Source organism: Fundulus heteroclitus, chromosome 22, assembly GCF_011125445.2.
Source record: "Fundulus heteroclitus isolate FHET01 chromosome 22, MU-UCD_Fhet_4.1, whole genome shotgun sequence".
Taxonomy (NCBI): Eukaryota; Metazoa; Chordata; class Actinopteri; order Cyprinodontiformes; family Fundulidae; genus Fundulus; species Fundulus heteroclitus.
The window spans coordinates 31491766-31511709 of record NC_046382.1 but is presented as its reverse complement, the minus strand read 5'-3'; the positions used below and the strand labels follow the sequence as shown (position 1 = coordinate 31511709).

The 19944-nt window shown below is 38.3% G+C and overlaps 1 protein-coding gene across 5 annotated transcripts in view; it reads right to left on the bottom strand.

Moving 5' to 3' along the window:
- atl2 (atlastin GTPase 2) overlaps positions 1-16055 on the bottom strand; it is a 28015-nt gene extending 11960 nt beyond the window's left edge. For 2 of the 5 annotated variants that reach the window (XM_012864987.3, XM_021317735.2), the window contains exons 1-7: positions 15926-16055; positions 5432-5574; positions 4974-5186; positions 2337-2471; positions 2149-2253; positions 2010-2060; positions 1864-1920 (exon numbers count right to left, since the gene is read on the bottom strand). In XM_012864987.3, the coding sequence (XP_012720441.2) occupies positions 1864-1920; positions 2010-2060; positions 2149-2253; positions 2337-2471; positions 4974-5186; positions 5432-5574; positions 15926-15998 (777 nt within the window). In that variant the 5' untranslated portion in view covers positions 15999-16055. Of the gene's footprint in view, positions 1-1863; positions 1921-2009; positions 2061-2148; positions 2254-2336; positions 2472-4973; positions 5187-5431; positions 5575-14097; positions 14220-15925 lie in introns of all 5 variants that reach the window. The other 3 variants (XM_012864988.3, XM_021317736.2, XM_036125880.1) reach the window with 2 other exon arrangements.
- Between the last annotated feature and the right edge of the window lie 3889 nt (positions 16056-19944).

The window sequence follows — 19944 nt, the reverse complement described above, 5'->3', positions numbered from 1 at the left end:
ACCCCCCCCCCCCCCCCCCCAATTTAACAACTGAAATAAACCTTTTACTGATCATTTCATTTACTGAGATCCACCTTTGATATAGCAGAGACATTTGTATAATAGCCACTACCACAGTAAGATGAAATCATTTGTTTTTCTGTTTCAATAAAAATTATGAGATTACGTTTGACATTTTCTTTCATACTAGCCAATGCCTAGCAGCAATGGTCCCCCACATGATGTTTCTATACACCACTCTGCTACGCTATAAATGTGACGCAAATACTTTGTGAACCAAAATAAGCCAAAGTGCTTCATAAAAATCTTTCTTAACAATTACCAGTGAGGAAGTGGCTTTGGGGCCAACATTTTCACGTGGTGGGAAAAACATTTTACTATGAGGTATCATTTTGTTTTTGCTAAGGATAATGTGGGTAGGTTTTATGACAGTCACTAGGTGGGCTAGAGCAGTAGTTCTCAAATAGAGGGGCCCACACAGAAGGAATGACAGAGGGGGGGGGGGGGGGGGGAAGATTGTTGCCAATCTTTTCCAACTTAAACACGGCAAGGGGACTGATGGGAGGGGCTAAGGTTCTGCTCTCACATGTTCAACTCGCTTACACTGACTGTTGTCAACTGTTCAGCAACTTTTCAGACCGCTCGCAGACCGCTTTTTTTATTCAAAAGTGACAAACAAGGGATCTAGCTATTCTTCCTGTGTTGGTTGACACTTAGAGCAGTCGGTGCTTTTACTTGTTGCCAGAGTTTACCATCTCTTCAGCAAACCATCAGCTGTGAGCCCCTCCCGCTTTGAGAGCTCTGACAGGCGGTCAGTCAGTCAGTCAGTCAGTGAGCGTCGACGTGCGGCTGCAGCAAACTCAGCTGAAGTCTGTTTCCCATTGAAAATGAGTCACGCATGAGCAAAGCATCCACTAGATTACAAAGTGGGATGTAAATATATAAATATTTAATGAGTAATGGTGTTTTTTTTCTCTGAAACTGTCCCTCCTGTAACTGATTCACACACAGCCTCATTTATTAATGGGTGCCTCAGCTATCTTTTGGTTGAAATTGATATTTTAAAAATTGTATAAATGTAGTTTGTATTCAAGTGAAAATATTGTTTAATACTTGGAAATTATTTTATAGTTTGTTTTGAGCATAATTAGTGTTTTTAATTATTTTTTGTGTTGTCAATGTAGATATTTCTCGCCTACAAAATGCCTTTATATGTAGTTATTTATATAATGTTTTTTGTTGCTCTATTTCTATATATAAAAAACATTTTGTACTTTTATTAGTTTGTTTTTGTTGCAAATGAGTCAAAAAATAAACCAGTCAGTGATCATGGTTTGTTTTTCTACCCTTTGGTTTGATTAAAAATGTATTGATAATGGTATCGATAAAATACCGGATCGATAAGGAGTATCATTAAAAGTAGCCCATTATTGGTAAATCCTTAACAATACCCATCCCCATACAAATCCAACTAAATCTATCAAATTACTTCTAACATCTGATACATTGCCCAACATGGCGAGTTGATTTTGAACATTTTTAACAGCTTAGAAACATGTTGGTTTTGCAAAATGTTCTGTGGTGTCATTGTTACTCTGCACATTCGCACCTAGTTGGCACTCTGCTAGCTTTGTTTAACAGTATGGTTTGAAACTGATGTGTTATATACTATTCAAGACAAACCACTTATGGTGACAATGTCTGATTTAAATCCAGTATAACTTTGGTTATGTGTTCATATGATTTACTGTGAAGGTCTAAATTTGTGGTTTGTATTTGTGTTTATTGAGGATTATGAACTAATGAGAACCAGTGGGCTAGGGTCAGTTTTAAATACTTATGCATTCAGACATCAGTCAGCACCTGGAAAGGTTTGGAATCAGTTTCTTCCATCGCCAGCCGTCCGTATTCAGTGAAGAGCTTAACGAAAGATGAAAGAAGAATATAATAATAAAGAGACAGTATAACAGATGCTACGTTTAGTTTTGAGGTGAAGCAGCAAAACAAACCTGCAGATGCTGCAGATCATCCTCCTGGATGTTATGAGAGAGGTTGTACACCTAAAAACAGGCAAGTGTGTAAATTTACACATTGATGCTTTTATGAAAACAAAAAGTAAATGTCAACAACGTTTGTTTTCCACGTTACCTGGACAGAGCTGGTCATGGTGCTGAGAGCGAATACAGTAGCTGAGTCTTTTATGGTGGACTGGCTGTCAAATGCCCCCTGAGTGTCAACGAGGAGCACGGCGACCTACAAAGCAGCGAGATAAAATTCCTACTAAATAAGGAAGTGACTTTGCAAGTAAGTGCATCTGGAAAAAGAAAAAAACCTACCTTGCTGCCATCTGGCTTTTCAACCACAAACACGTCGCTCCACACCTGAATTCCTGTGGTCTCCCTCTCACAGCCTCCCCTCCATTTGAACCCTGTCAGGGGCTCATCTTCTCCTCCTATCCACGAGTCGCTCTGCTGCAGAGCAAGGGGTGGAAAAAAAACATGGGGGCAAAAAGAGACAAAAAAGGAAATACTTAAAGGACCCAAACCCAACAGAACTTGGCACTGACGTGCACCATTTTTTTTTTAAATCCTCTAAGTTGTAGAGCTTTATCATCCCTCCCTCTGCATGCACCCAGGTAAAGCTACAGCAAAACAACCTTTTCACTAAATTCTAGAGATAAAGAACAACCCAGAATGTTTCTCCCTCCACAGACTCTTATTTTACCCTGGTCTTCACTTGTGTAGGTTTCCACTGTGGGGTTGAAAAGGCATTTACTTAAATTACATCTGCTGAATGCGGGAGCGTCCTCCTCCTGTAGGAATGCTGCTGCTTAACTTTCAGTAACCTGGGGTCAGATAGTCATCCACAAGAGTCCACGGTGTGATTACAAAGAGTGACGTCACACCATTAACCCTTTAGAATCCCATCGTTTTATACCAGCTATGGTTGAAAAGAAGTAAAAATCGCTCCAAGCGCATTTTTAAATTACCTGTGCTGATCCTGAGGGGAAGTGAGGAAAGGAGTTCCTGTCACACTAATAGAAAAGCTTTGAATTCAGGAAATACTACATCTGATGATTCTCTCACATTGGTTACACTTTATAACTTGTGCAGAGTCACTGCAGGCCTCACAGAAAAGCACAACTGTAACAAACTATTGGGGAATTTTGCTGACCGACTTCCATTTCCTGACTTTTCGAGCAAGAGGAAGGGAGAGAAGGTGCTTCTGTCAAGATTACAACCCGCTGCTCTAAAGCCGCAACATGTGATTGTTTCATACAGACAACGCTGTGAAACCGAAAATAAAATCATTTCCCACTCGGATTTTTTTTTAATAAAATCTGAAATAAAGCATAGATTTTATGGAATTAAACCCTATGTGACGTGTCCCACAGGGACATAAACCACACACGCAGTAAGAGCATGTCTGCTTTTTATTTTCTAATTAAAAATTTGTAGCGACAGATTTCTGAGAAGCTGGAATTGTTTTGATTCGTTTGTCCCCAAAAAAACTACCCTGGTTACTGTTTTGATTTAATGCATCCTCAGCCCTTCAGTGTGAAGACGTCTCAAATGCAAATCTCACAAACCCCTGTATCTATTGTTATGGTGGAGTTTGCATGTTCAGTTTAAAATCAATCTTCTAATTCTCCACCTACAGCAGATGCATGTTTTGACAGCTGCACAACAGAACCAGTGCATGGAGAACGCAGAAAGAACAAAGTAGAAGAACGTTAAAAAGTAGAACGTTCTAAAAGAAGAGACGCTATTCAGAAATCTGTGGTTTGAATTTTCTGTGGATGACAAGGGTATCTGCAAAACGTGCGATAAAAGTATTACACAAAAGGCAGTTTTAAGAAGACTGTCAGCAACTTAAAAAAAAAAAAAGATTTGTTATTCTTTGCACTGAAAAAAATAGAAATCTGAAATTAGCTCAACATATGCAAAGGAATACCATCATACTAAAGCCAGTCAGTCCCATGCAGCAGAGTAAAGGCACATCTCATCCATAACCTCACTGTCAGCTGCTAAATTACACTGTTTGCATTCTGACAAACTGAAAACTTTCCATTCAAAAGCTGCAACGTTTCTTATTTTCTTTCATCGGTCAAAGAAGAAGCAGTGTTGTGTATCTAAGACACATTTCTTCTATTAAATGGGAAATGTTCCCCCCAGAACCTTTTAATTTAATTTGGCCTTTTGATGCGCACATGTCCAGCACGGGGTCTGACACAGAGCCATTTGTGTAAACCAGGCAACGTTTCCTACTGCCAGGGTGGTAAAATGAAAAAGACGCAGAGGAAATGATGCGGAGAAAAGCACAGCCTCAGAAAATACTCAGGTTTCTGAATAAATCAAGTTCCCCATCATTAAGTTCATCAGAACAAAGTGAATTATTGCCGGCCCGTTTTAATTTGACGAAACTCAGTTCTCTTTTTCTCATCAGAACTGGTAGTTAATTTAAACCATTTGATGTACTTTCGCTGACCTGGATTTTGACCTACTACTACAGACATCTTGGAAAGCTTGGTGTTGGCCTTGAATTTTAAATAAAGGCACAACTCATTGTAATTGAAGTTAAAGAATTTGTGGAAGTTGTCCATCTTCATCGTTTCATCGACTTTGTGCCCCTCAGCAGCACCTTTAATACCTGAACACTCGCTCAGCATGATATTCACATCACTCATACTCTATAGCTGGTGTTCTCAGGTCTGAAAGCATTGCTTTGATTTCTCCAGACATGCGTCTTTATGGGTCATCAGCTCAACCTTTGTCACGTCTGACTTTAAAGCTTTCCACACATGGCACTCATGTTATTTTTGTGGACCACTGCAGATTTCAATCATGCTTAAAAGTATTTTGGAGAAAGGGCTTCTATGTTGTTAGGAACGTTTTACCAAATATTGGTGCGGTTGCATGTATAAAATTAAGCTTGCATGCATATTACTGACTCGAGAACACCTTCCACTGTACCTGGTTGTACATGTAGCGCAGCATGAAGTCCAGGATGAAGGACTTGCCCTTTCGAAAAGCCCCCGCCACAGACACAACCACCACATTCAAGTCCTTCAAATGATCCTGCAGCAGGATCTTCTCCAGCGCAGCGATGTCGAGGTCAAAGATGCAATCACTCTCCCTGGCTCGGACGATCTGGACGGGCCCCGGCCTCTCCTCCTCGAAAGGAGCCTGAAGACACAAGTTCCAGTGAGAGGTTTTACCGACACCCGGACAAGTTCACGTGACGGCACTGCTGATGGAGCCGACTCAAGAAAGAAGGCGAAAATTAGAATAACTGTCTCACATAAATTTTTTAATAATCATGTTTTTCTGTTTCAAAAGCTGTTTCTACCTTCAAGAAGTGTGTATTCAACAAGAGAAAAAAACCTAAGTGACTTTAAAGAGTGTGCATGGTTTAAACTAAATAAATGTACCTTTTCCTCCTCAATGCCTTCATCTGGTGAAGGACTGACGCCGTCATCCGGATAGGTCCCAAAAGAAATGTCTTTGATATCTGAACTGTTATTAATCAGTTTTTTAGGCCGGGAAATGGAGCCATCGTCCATGTCTTTAAAACCTTTAGGAAGGATAAAGCACAGGTTACAAACATAAACCACCTTGCATCAGGTCAAAGTGGGAGTCAAACAAGCAGAACTGAACTGAGACGCCACTTTTTAAGAAGCTCTGCTGTTCTGTGACGATGGGAAAAAAATGTCCTAGATTAAACTGAAGATGGGAATCTTTCTTCCCACTTTCTGTGCTAGACCGAATACCATGTTTCACTCTGGACTTCCCAACTAGGTCAAACTGAAAATAGCCCGGTGGTGAAATACACAAAGGGCTGGAAAAAAAAGGACATGAGTTAAGTATGTCACCAGGGCTGTATTTTTACACGTTCTCTGTCTATCACACCGAGTTTTCAGGGATAACATTCCCACTAAATGTGAATCAGGTTTCTGTTAAAACCGTTTCTGATTTCCTCTAATGTGTCAATCTCTAAAGTGGAAAAAAAGGTAAAAACTTTTTACTGTCATTCAATTCATCTTGGTGGCAGTTATTCACGCACTGTAACAAGGTCATCTTTTTACTAAAGTGTAACCTAAATGTACATATTGAAGAAGTTGAGCGCGTTTCTTTCTGTAAATCTGTGGGCAGTTGATGCTATTCCCCAAGTTAAGCCTTGGGAGAAAAACAAAGCATTCCTCTTTTCCAGATTAGGCATTTTAAGTACATTTCCTGAACCGACGGACTCAAAAACATCAAACAGGTTAAACGACAAGTTCTCAACGTTACTCATACGATTGGCTCGGTGCTCCAGGTTACCCGAGCTATTAAGTGTGTCAAATAAAAATTCTGTTTACAAGGGACAAGCTTCCTCAAAGTGAAAGCTGCTGATTTAGAAAAAAAAAAGAAGAATTTGAAAGTTTAATTTTGATTGATCTCACCATTCGCTGATATTGTGGAAGACCAGAAGATAATTAATCCTGTACTAAAAATATCCACTTTGTCCAATCTGAAAGCTGGTTGAGGGGCATATTTGAAAAAATATTAAGCAAAACTCTTGTTCAGGAGAACAAAAGTAAAGAGCACATCGATGATCCACCTGCTGCAAGCGCATAGCACAAGTCAGTTAGTGTAATCTGTTCTGCACACAAATGAGCCCTGAACACTTCCTCCGTTTGTGGCACTGCAGGTTCTTATCCAGCCTAGAGCAGCACTTAGCTAAATAAAGTGGAGCAGACTGGAGCCATGGAGGGAAGCGGACTGACACAAAGACGGCATTCTGCTTGGACCGCAGGAGTCCACGTTGCTTTGCAGCAGAGTCTATGAAGGAGAGGGGGGGGGGGCAACGTACCCAGGCAATAACAGCTTGGGTAAATACATGTATGAAACTTCCTGGTAAAGTGGTCAAAGTACGGTCCTGCTCGTCAGAAAGCACAAACTAACCTAAAATCAGCCACCATAATTGAAAGCACTTAAAGGGACTGTGTAGCATAACTGGCTTGTATAGACTGCATGAAAAAATATCTGATAATTTCAGACTAAAGGGCTGCTCCATATTAGAACATCTTGCCACAGCAATAGTCTACATAAACATTGAATAATGATATCAGCAGCAATGTGTGTCTATCTTCTGTTCTCCATTTCTTGTCCGTGCTTCCTGCACTTTATGACCTTTAGCATGTTGAGCAATGTCATTTTGTCCTCTGTGCCCGGTGTGAGCATCTGCTCCGGTTTGACTCTGTCCAAATGGCTAAACGTCACATTAGCATGAAAAATACAAGTTTCTAACACTTGGAATATATTAAACAATTATTGCACACCACGCAGTCCTTTGTCATATTAATGTTGCACACACTGATGCTGCAATGACTATATAGGTGCAATATATTACAACTTTTGATATGTAATAAGTTGCATATCAAAAGTAGTAATAAATTAATTGAAAAATGTTAAACATGATTCTGAACCGTTTTCTAATTATAGCAAAGTGAAATCTGAATGTGCATTTAATTTATTCAATGATATTTTTACATTTAGCTTATGGTCCGACAGCCTGGTCTCAAACCAACCAGTCAACAACCAAGTCTGCAAACTCACTTTATTATCCAGCAATTAGTATTCTTAATTAAAACATGGTTGTGCAATAACAGTAAAACAAGAAATTGCAATATTCATGTTAAATATTGACATCAAATGTACTTAACCTGCATTTTGTCTATGACTCAGTTTCTCCCTGAGGTTTGCCGTTTCAATCACAGAGCTATAACCCTTGTGGACATAAAGCCTACCCAAACTAGCTGTAATACTGCCAGGGTCTCCCCCACTGTATAATAAGCCAGGCCAGGTTTTATTCCCCCCCACCAGGCTAAGCGTTGTTTGTTTATTTTAAATACCTCCATGTTGGAGTGCGACATAAAAAGGTGAGTAAAGTTCCCGTCTGGGAGAAAACCTCCTGGTCAAAATAAGCTAACGCGCTAGCTGTTACCAGCTGCAATGAAGATAGAGATTTGATTAGGGCTGCACAATATAACTACAAATATATTGTGATCGCAACATCACATATCTAAATATGCATGTCACAAGGAATCGCCTGGAGTGTAATCGTCAGCCAATTATTTATGCACCCTGCATTCAGGCTCTCATCTGTTTAATGCAACATAAAAAGGATGAGAAGGTAAAGTTGATGAGAAACTACAGCTAAGTTGTTTCATTACCAAAACACCACACATCAAACAAAGGCAACCTTTCTATTAAAACCTCGTGTTCTTAGATGGAAATGTTGAACTTTTTAGTACTACTAATTATCTGGGGTCAATGTTTGCCATGATCCTAAAGCAAAAAGACATCGACACTATTTTTTTTCTGTATTTATCGCAACATTTACTAACATTACGGCATATCGCCACTTTTCCTATTATTGTGCGTAGGGTTGTTCGGTACACAGGTACTGATCTGGTACCACGGTACTGCGGCATTTAAAACAGTCCTATACTGCATTTGGATTAGGGCTGAATGATTTTGGAAAATAATCCAACGGTGATTTTTTTATATATATTGCGATTTAATGCGATTATTGTTTTTTTTTTTCAGTTTAATTTGTCATGTCTTTTTAAACATATACTTGAACAAATCAATCTGTGTCGTTGCTGTGCAGACTAGGTGCTAAAAGAGCTGCAGCGTCTCAACTCGGAGCAGAAATGATTGCGTTCTGACTACGATATATTTCAACCATAATTGCGATTTGATTTAGAGTTTTCTCTGCATTAACTACAAGCAACAAAAAGGCCTCTAGATAAAGATGTTTGTAAACACCTCACCAAAAGGACTATTTAAAACAAGAACTTTTAATGTTTTTATTAAACAGAATATTATTAAAGGGAACAGCTTTTAATTGATTTGGACATCAAACCTTGTTGATCATAAAGAGCAACCAACAAACAAGTCTATGTATTAAACTGATTGAGCAGAACTTAATGCTATGGTGAGATTCCTAAAAGTTTCTGGTAAAACAGTATGATTATATAAACTCTAAAACAAGTTATAAAATTAGATTATCTCACTACTGAAACTGTTCTGGAGGCAAACCCACTTTAAACATGTTACCGACAACTAAAGGATGCGTCTGATTCACCAATTGTTACATAGCCAAGAATTGCAGACCTCTGCGATTTGGAAATTACGTTTTTTTTAAATTGTGATTATATTGCAAATGCGATTAATTGTGCAGCCCTAATTTGAATGGGACTGATACTTGCAGCGCTGCAGACAGCGCAGTGGCATCCATGAGAGGAAATAGGAGCTAGTCGGGGAAAGAGAGACACTGTTGCCAAAACAGTGACGTTGTTGCTAGTTTTAGCGAGTTTTCAGACCCCTTTAGGGATGTTTTTGTTTTCTTCAGAAGAGCGACTAGCAACAAATCCAGCGACTTTTCTCTGTATTGTTGGCAACAACACGTAAAAGCATTGATCGGTGTGCAGTTTACTGTTTTTAGCGAGCAGCAAGTGCGTCTGCGTGCCCCGCCCCTCCCACCTTCCAAGCCCTGAAGTCAGCGCTTCGTCCTGCTGCTGCCTGCCGTAGGCGCCAGGACGATCGACGCTTTCTTCTCATTATAGAAGCTTTTTCTTCTGGTAATATCACAACTTTATTCTCATATCATAACCGCTTTATTCTGGCAATATGACTTTGATCTCTTAATTAAAAATTGTCTAAGTATAGCCTGATTCAGGCACTTTTGGTCGGCACAACAAGAATTTATTTTGCTTGGATTTGGGGAAAAAAAAAAAGATCTTGCTGCTACAGTTGCTAGCTTAATTGCAAATAACTGTTCTCATTGTTCTAAAAGTGTTGAGTGCAATAAGAAAATGTTAGTGTTCTGAATTGTTTATTTTATTCATTTTAAAATTGTGTGCATTAGAAAAGCTCGTCTTTGTGGCATTTTATTTTATTAACTGATTGATATGTTATTGTTCTAAGATTTTTTACAAACAAAGTCAGTAATGATATTTTTTCTGTCTTCTTTTTAATTGAAAATGTATCAAAAGTATCAACATACATGCTGGTACCGGTACCAAAATGCTGGTATTGGTTCAACACTAATTGTGCAGCTCTAATGAAGAACAAGTGCAAGGTTTTCTCCACTGCATTGTAGGCCTGGTGAGCCACCATGTTTGTTTTACTTGGCCCATTAATGGCACTACATAGAGACATGCAGAATAACGGGGAAGTACAGCTAAGAAAGTTTTGATCAGAAATCAATATTGTTGGTATGGCAGATGAAGTGTTGAAGTTCCTTACACTTGACACTGGAAAAACACACCACACTGCTGACATTGCTTCTTTGCTTCAGTTAGTCATCCCACAATGTTGAGCTGCATTACCATCACATGTCCAGACAAAATACCACAAACACCAAAATGGAAAATAAATATTGCTTATTATATCAGCCAAGGTTTACTTTTGGTACCAATACTGACATTGGCCAGTACTGATGCTAAATGTATTTTGTAGATATATTGTGCCTACAAAATTGCATCTAACAATAAAAATTCTAAAAAACAGCTTAGAGGCAAATATTAGGTAATAGAGTGATATTTACAGCTAAACTTGATTACTCAGATCATACATCTGAGTAATCAAAAACTATTTTTAACTACTGTAAAACATCAACTGAGAGTGGCATGATGATGCAGGGGGAGAAATAAATCTGATATAGTTTCAAATGTTTAAATTCCACTACTGAAACCAGGTTGTATCCTCACTTAACCAAAGGAAGGACAAACATTCAGTTGCTGCAGGCAAACCAACAAGGACAAAGTGCAGATTAAGAGGGAGCCAGCCTGTATAAAAGCAGACATAAAGGTCAAGGAGATAACAGATTCCTAAGCATACTGTATGCCAGAGATGAGCTTCTGAAAACCTCTCAATTTAAATTAATATCCCCTCTCTACATAAGATGTTTTCAACTAAAGAGCAGTGCATATACAAATCTTCAAATAAGAGCCTATTAAAACATGTTTCAAATAAAATTTAATTTTTTTGTACCATGCCAACCTTGAGTAAATGCCAACTCAAGGTTGCCAACAAGACAGACATGTCCATTTAATATCCAAATACAAATGATACTATATTATAATTGAAAAAAAAGTATGTTCATGGCCTCAGATAATAGATTAATGTTTGTACTTGTCCTGCTAGATACTTGTCCTGAAAAGATAAAAACCTAGGCAACTTTTCAATTAAGACAAACCAGAACTTTTCATTAAATTAAAACTGGCCTCTCTTATAATTATATTTATCTTCTAATCTTATAATTTATTTATTTATGTTCTTTCACTTTCTTTTTTCAAATATCACATTACACATGTCAGCTTACATAATAATATATATGATTTAGCAATGACATCTAGGTGTTATTCGAGTGTATCTGTTGCTTTATGTCTGTTGGTTGTGCTGTTCTTTTTGTGTCTCTTTCCAGGTGATGGAGCAGACAAAGAAGGTTTTATCATTCTCTCCCTTTTATCTCCTCTTTCTTTCACCTCTACTCTTTTTTTTCTTTTCTTTCACTTTTTGTTCTTCCTTTACTCTCCCATTGTCATGTCCATATAATTTGAAATTCTCCTTGCAGGAATCATAATAAAGCTATTTACAAGCATAAATCAAGTGGAGCACTATGGCGAAAGCTGTTCGCTCCACTTGTAAAAGCAAAATCTGTCGAGCTCTATCTGGCATTGAGACATCAATTCCTATTGCCATATTGCTAGACAGGACACTGGGGAAAAGAAAAAAAAAAAAAAAAAAAAAAAAAAAAATTAAAACTGGCCTCCAATAATACAGTAAAAAAAACATTGGGGTGTTTCTTTTGGACCAGGACATATAATTTAAAGGGCATATTAAAAACAGGTTTCTAAGATTTCATTCTTTCACCTCCACAACATTGCCAAAATGAGAAATATCCTCTCCAGGAATGAAGCTTAAAAACTAGTTTACAGCAGTTGGGCTGGACAATAATTCAATAACAATATATATCGATCGACAGATGGGTCAATAAAAAGTTCAATAGAATAACAGTTTTCCTTCCTTTTGCATTCTAGCCATCTTAGTTAATATTACAGTCACTACATCCTCCCAACCAATCATAAATGTAGACCCAGGAACGCTCCGCCCTCTTCAAAGAGTTCAGAGAACACATGTTCTTTTTCTCTTTTAAATACTTGCAGTTTTGGTAAAAGGTTGAATAAAAGGTTTAGTTTTAATTCAGCGTTTGTGTGTTCTGTGTCTATAAATACGTCAATAAGCAACAGCATAAAATGGCCATGGCTGCCCTCAAAATATATGTTTTGAATTTGTTGATAATTATCGATATCGATCAATATGATTAATATTTTATCGATATGCTTTTTTTTTTTCCTATATCGTCCAGCCCTACACTGCAGCACAATTTCTGATGAAAATCATATTTCTCCCTTTTCAGCTTCCCTTCATTGGCGCCCAGTTAAATCAAGAACAGAATTTAAAGTTCTAACGTATAAAGCCGGGCCGTTTTTATGTAGTAAGACTCAGAGCGATTAATAAAAATGATTCCACTGCAGTTAAAAATCTTTTTAGCTATTAACGTGTTCTCCTCACTCCCACCATGGCTGAGGTTAAAGATCTAATATGAAGGTTTAAACTTGACCTCTGTGTCTGAAATCCCCCGGGCGAGGCAGCGGTTTCCTTCGGCTCCGCTGGCCTCTCTAGCGGAGCTCGAACTGGTCAAGGTCTGAACCTCGCTCCCCTGGGACAACCAGAGAATCAGCTCGAAATCAAACCGATAAAAATAATTTCACAGCGGTTAAAATATTGTGTATTAGCGCTCCCGCCATGGCTGAGGCAAAAGATCTGATCTAAAGGTGCTAATTTAAACTCTGACTGAAATAAGCAGAGCTATGTAGCTGCCTGCCCCTGGCAGCAATGAAGGAGTTCGACCAATGCCTGACTCTCTCACCGCTGATACAGCCTGGCAGTCCGCTGAGGGGTCTGAAGCTTGTAGGCTAAAGGGTGCCACCTCGCTGGTTCCTTCTCTCATTCTCAAATACACTTTCAAAGCAGATCGAGGAGTGGAGCTCTGCCTCATTTTATTACTAGATGTGTGATCCAGATATTTATCCAGCTACTCCTTAATAAAACCCAAGACGATCTTGCACATACGGTTATAGAAACATTATTTGTAATTTTTTTCTTGTATTTGTTTTATTTATAATGGTGTATTTTTTCATTGTTTATAATTTCTCACAGATTTCTTTAAAGTGTCAATGCGACAAACCGGAAGTGAGGCGGGGGGGACAGGGAGCTAAAGCAAGACCCAGGAGGCGTTCCCCTCTTCCGGGCCTTTCTAGGCCGGTCGAATCACAAAACAGGCGAAGATAATCCGAGCAGGGAGGAGAAAACGAGGAATGCCGGTGGAACTGCGCTTTAAAGCTCTCGTCTGAGAGAAAACGTCCCAGTCAACATAAGCTAATGCTAACACTATGGCGCCCAACCGTGGAGCCGTGCTCCTCCTAAAAAAACACTCTTGGTCCATAACGAACAAGCAAACCAAAAGACTTTCCTGGTATAAACACTAAAATTATGTAAAATGTACTTCCGGCCAAGAATTTCATGCATTTTGTAGTATAGTGTCATATAATTTGGTGCAACAATATTTCTGTATAAAAATCCATTTTTATTGTTATGCTTTAATTTGTTGGGAAAAAAAATACATTTTCGGTTTCACTATACACAAACCACAAACAAAAAAATAAATAGAATACTTGAAATGTATTACTGTGTGTAGTGGATCTATTCACTTTGTTTACCTTTTACTGAAATAGATTTAACTTTCAGTCATTTTTTTAATTGTCCTGCACATACACACACACACAACTGAGTCAGTTGAACTGATTTATTCCAGTCGGATCAGATTCTAATTCAGACCAATAGGACCAATAGGTCCCGGTTAACATCCAGGGAACTCATGTGGAGATCATGGACTCTTATAAGTACCTGGATGTTCACGTTAACAATAAACTGGACTCATAACACCGATGCTCTTTACAGGAAGGGTCAGAACAGACTCTACCTGCTGAGGAGGTTGAGGTCTTTTGGAGTGCAAGGGGCGCTCCTGAAGACCTTCTTTAACTCTGGGGTGGCATCAGCCAATCTTCTATGGTGTGGTTTGTTGGAGCAGCAGCTTATCTGTAGCTGAGAAGAAAGGGTTGGATAAACTCTTTAGGAGGGCCACCCCTGTCCTAGGATGCCCCCCTGGACCCAGTGCAGGTGGTGGGAGACAGAAGGACTGTAAGAAAAACAACATCATTGATGGACAACGTCTCCCACCCCATGAATGGAGCTGCTGCGGAGCAGGAGAGCTCCTAGATGCTTAAGGGAGCGTTTCCACGAGTCCTTGATCCCAGCTGCTGTTAGATTCTATAATCTCTGCTGCTCACAACAGACTCAATAAGCGTTTGCACTTGTTCTTGATCTGATCAAGAATCATTTACACTGCCTCTTAGATGCTAATGTCCACTTGCATACGCTTCAGCTACATATGGCATCGTTTTTCTCACATGGTGCTGTAAATCGGCTGCCGTCTTTCCTCTATTTAACTTGAACATTGCTTTTTTTAACTGAATATGCCATCCTATCAATAATTGTGAAGTATTTTTTCCCCCCTGCTTTCTGATAAGTTCATTCTATTTCGCGTTATTCATTTTAATAATCTAGGGTGTAACTATGCTTTTTTTTTTTTGCCACTGTCACGCCCGGACTTCCCCATTGTGGGACAATAAAGACGTTTTAATTCTGTGACAGTGCAATGAAGTCAGATTCAGCGACTATCAGGACAAAAAAAAAACAAAAAAACAGCGGTGTCCAACGTCGGCCTTCGGAAGCCGATATCCCAAAGGTTTTATAGTGCTCTCTCAGTTCAGCAAAACTCAATCAAGCGACAGCAGAATATGACATGCTGAGGAGGCAATTCAGCTGGCTGGACCTAGTGTGTTGGAGCAGAGACATAATGGATTCACTTGACAGTAACATCAGGTAAAACATAACGTGGCCAAGGGAAAGAGTCGACATGAAATAGTCAAAGTGTATTCAGAAATGACAGGAGTGCCACAAAATGAACTGGACTGACTGGACTGATGAGCCGATCGTCCTCTGAGGCGAGACTCAGCTGTACTCTCACACCCACTTAGGCAGAAAATAGGGGATATCTGTGATTTTGATAGTCCAGATCCCCGCACCAGATGAATATAAAACAAGCCTGGGTAGTTATTTATCCATTTATCTGACTTATTTTCTTCCTGATGACAGTAAAGACGGTGCCGAGCACCTTCACAGTTAAGGGGATAAACTTGCTGGCGAACTGACCAGCCCGCTTATAGCGTATTTAAAAATACCCGAGTAATTACTGGGATAAGATTAGCACATACACCCCACGGAATGCAAATGACTTAAGCATATTTGGGCGCCCCAGGGGGACAACAGGCTAATTCAGAGAGCAAAACCAGGCTAAAGCCGGCGGTTATCGGGGAGCGGCCAGGTTCAATCAGGCGACAGGTGTCGCGGCTTGAATTTTGTATCCGGGTCAGTTTCAGATTCAAACAACACATGCTCAGCCCGAAACACGGGAACACTTAGAATGTCACACCGGAGCCCCTCTCCCCCCCATCAGCCTGACGCTATTGCTTGCCACTCAGTGACAGAGGACGTATTCTAGCCGTGGGGGGAGCTAACATTAAGCACAACACCGCGGGTCCCCAACTGAAAACAGCACCGTCCGACTTAACGGAAAAGCGAGAGAAACAAAGAGCACAGGAACGAGGCGCGTTCTCTTACAGTCCCGTGTCAACTTTGTACCGATTTTTTTCCGACGTTTTCGACTAAGCAACGCAGCGACTACTTACCTTCGTCTTCGAGTCGGCTTTTGGAGCTGGAACCGAAGTGATTTCTATTCCTCGGCCCGCTCTCTTTCGCCATCTTGCTAACTGAAGTGTGACGTCGCTGACGTCAAACACTTTTTAGTCTTCTCGCGCTGCCTGCCGGAGGACGCTCCGCCCCCAGGCTGCTTCGTCTGTCTGCATGCATGAAAAAAATAAATAAGATGATAATAATAAAAAAAAAATTATTTATATATATATATATATATATATATATATATATATATATATATATATATATATATATATATATATATATATTTTTTTTTTTTTTTTATTTACTTGAAAGAATGTTTCTTAAACGAAAGTAAAATCTGAGTTATGTATTGCACCCAGAAAAATAAATGTGCTATTGTCACTATAGATGTTCCTGTCTACAGGAAGCAAAAACATAAATTCTGGTTGGAAAGACTTGCACGATGCACGATGCAGGAATAGAGCCTCCTACATTTAGCTGCTCCTTCTGCCGCCCTACATGTTTACACATCAGGGCTTGGACAGAGCAGGATCTGGCACTGAGACAGAGGATCCTTGTTGTTCTTTATGTACAAGAGTATGAATACCAGATTATGATGTTTGTTAAGGTTGTCCATATGTTCTGAACTATCAAAATTACTTATTCGTTTTAAGAATTAAATATATATAATCAGTCACAAAACAGATATAAACACAATGCTTAAATAAAGAAGACCTTAAGTTACATATAGAATCTACTGAAACTTTAGCACATTTCTATATTTCATAAATTGACTTTTAGTAAGTGGTTAAATCAGTAGTTACTGCAACAGATTTTTAATCATTACAGATATATGTTATAGAAAGTTACTAGTATAGATCTCAGTTATAGTATATTTTCCATTATTATATTCTAAATAAAAGAGTGTACACTTGCTTAAAGCATACTTAAAATGCCTTGGGAGTACACTAGACTATTTAGTTTCACATGGTATATATTATTTTGCTAATATACTGGAACGTATTATTGAAAATCTAAATATATTTCAAATAAATCAAAAGAAAAATCAATTATTATCAGACAAACAAATCAAAATAAGTGCTGATGTTAAAGATTTAAGGAAATATGATAGTAAATGAAGTGAGAAAATGTTGGAAACTTTTAAAACAGTAAAAAAAAAAGTAAAATTCTGTAACCACCAATTATACCATTGACATTAATAACATAAAAAAAATAACATGCATACTATTTGCATTAATTAATGATAAAAGTCAATACTGTATCAATGTCTGTGCAATACACTAAAACTAAAATTTAAGTTGGCTACGACTAGATTTCTAACTTTATCTGAAGTGTTCATTGCCAGTGTTCAGGGTTTCATGGTAAGATTTCCTCTCTGAAGGTTGGCGTCATTTACCAAACTGGTCTTCAGTCTTGTCAGAATTGAGCTACAGAACATTGTTGCCATGAGTGACTTACTGTTTACAATTCAGGTAGTAAAAGTATATCCTTCAAGTCATGAACTGTATGAGAACCCAACATTGATTAATGGATTACATCACAGTTTGACCAGAGATAGGATATCTGTAGGGCTGTCGGTGTGTTTGATGTGGACCAAAAATAAAACAGCAGAAAGCTAATGATGTTCTATTAACTATATAAAAAAAGTAATGTCTTTCTTTATTTTATTTGATGTTAACATTTCATAATTTCATTTCACTGCTTTTAACTAAGCTTTGGTCATGTTCATGTTTGTCTTCACAGGATCCCATCCAGTTCTTTTTATCTCCAACAACATTCCACTGAGATAACTGAGCTGTTACCACTAAGGAAACAAACACCATTTCCTCAGTGGGTCCTGGCAGCCAGTCCGTTCTCTTTTAGTTCCTTTTTTGCTTGCATGCTTCCATACTTGACTGTTGATCATGATGTGAAACAAAAAAAAGTCGTCAGTCTAGGTATCTATTCAAGACTGTAGACTGAACCTTTCTGTTACAGCAGGTCACTTTCTTATTTGCTTGAATGATGTAGTTGTAGCACTAGCCTCAGTTTTCTTTGCCACTCTGTCTTAAAATTGTTTGATCTTTTATTGCAGTGCCATAGGACCATAGTTTGAAAAAATCCTGCATTTAATTTGAGTACACTGATTGAGCAGTGCAAGACTTTCCACATTAAGATGTATAGATGGCATTAAAAAGTATTTATATCCTACTATCACAACCATAAATATGTAGACTTTTCTTGGATATGGTGTAAAAAAAAAAGACCTCAGTGCAAAATTCACAAGGGTTGAGACAAAACCAGTACATATGAATGGGTGAGGCCTCAGCAGTTTGGCATTTGTCACAGTATGGCGTCATTTCCGAATAAATATGACGCAATTTGGTTTTGAAGAAGTGGTTTGTACTAAATTAAACTGAATTAGACAGTGATAGGCACACAATGATTTTTCATTTTATTATTTTATTTTTTGGGTAAGTTTATTAATAGAGTTTTTTTATCTGAGATGGTCAAGTTCAACATCTCCTTCCAGAATGTCTTAAGCTTGGAAGAGGTGTCTGTGTCAGGTTTAACAATTTAAATGGATGAATGAATAATTGATTTCACACAATACAGCAAAAAGATGAAATTTAACACATACAAACATTATCTACAATAATAATAATAACAACAATACATAGCTTAATTATATGTATAATTTAGTGATTATGTCTGAAAAGGGGTAAGAAGAAGTGAGACGTATTTAATAATACCCCTTCTCACTCCTATAGTTAACACCAATAATCTTCCTGAAACCTACTTTAATTTGGAGTTCGTATTACTCCAAAGTCAATTAAGTAAACAAACAAATCAATATACTGTGCATTTAACCATACATATATACATTCACATATGCTTTAGCACATCTACATCCAAACTTTTATTATTTACAGATTATTCCTCCACCAATTAATTACCTATTACTTTTTTATTGTGACTCAGTGAAATCATCTCTCTATGTGTAGGATTCAGTAGGATGGTTTCTTACAGTATAGAATTTGGTAGAGAAACTGAACCTGAAAAATGGGATGACATTTGTGGCTTGCAAATATCTGAAAAAATGGGAAGGTGGTAGACTTTATTTATTGCTAAATTGTTCAAATGATGCAAATTTATTGCCTATGAAAAGGGCAGTGAAAGTGAGTAAATTCACCTTTGTGCCGCCACATAAACACACTATACTGGATAGATGGTTTAGAGAAACGACTGGATGCAATGAGGCTTAGAGGAAATAAAATCATGGAGCTTAAAGTAAACTGGCCCCATATTTTGAATCAGTGTTTCTCTATATGCTTTGAAAGAGAGTTAAATGAGGAGAATGAAAGTAGGGAACTAACACAGATATAGATATATAATTGTTTAAGTATGATTCACTGTAACCCATTCAGGGCAGTCAATCAGGGGGTGGTAAAAACACCAGGACACAACACATCGTTGGTTACATGGCCAATAATAAAATTCAAAAATGAGAAGGGCATACCCCTTTTTATTTTGGGTTCTTGGAGATGCATCTTATTTACTGATTCAGGAAGGGTTGTAGCAGGTTGCGCAGAGAGTAAGGTAGAAAAATGTTTGAACTTTTCTTTGGGGAGACCATCCAGACCTGGGCACTTGCCAGATTGCGTTTTGAAGCTTTAGCTAAGGAGATCTCTGACAGAGAGATTGGTTCATCTTACCTTATCAGTTCTGGTGAAATATAGGGAACGTTAAGTTCATTTAGAAAGCCATTAATCATGTTGCAGTTAGTTAGTGATCGTGAAGTGTAGATTTAGAGCACTGTTTTGAGATCAAAATGCTTTTGCAAGAGTTCAGAACTCTGGTAAAAGGCACGCTGTTCCTTGTCTATTTAATTTGTTGCATTAAGTTATTTTGTTCACAAGTTGACTTTTATTTTATTTTTTCCTGAATAAGCTCCTACTTACTCCCTTTTGCACTCGTACAAGTCATTATGGGTAAAAAGTGTTCAAAGCACTGAAAAACATGTTCTTAT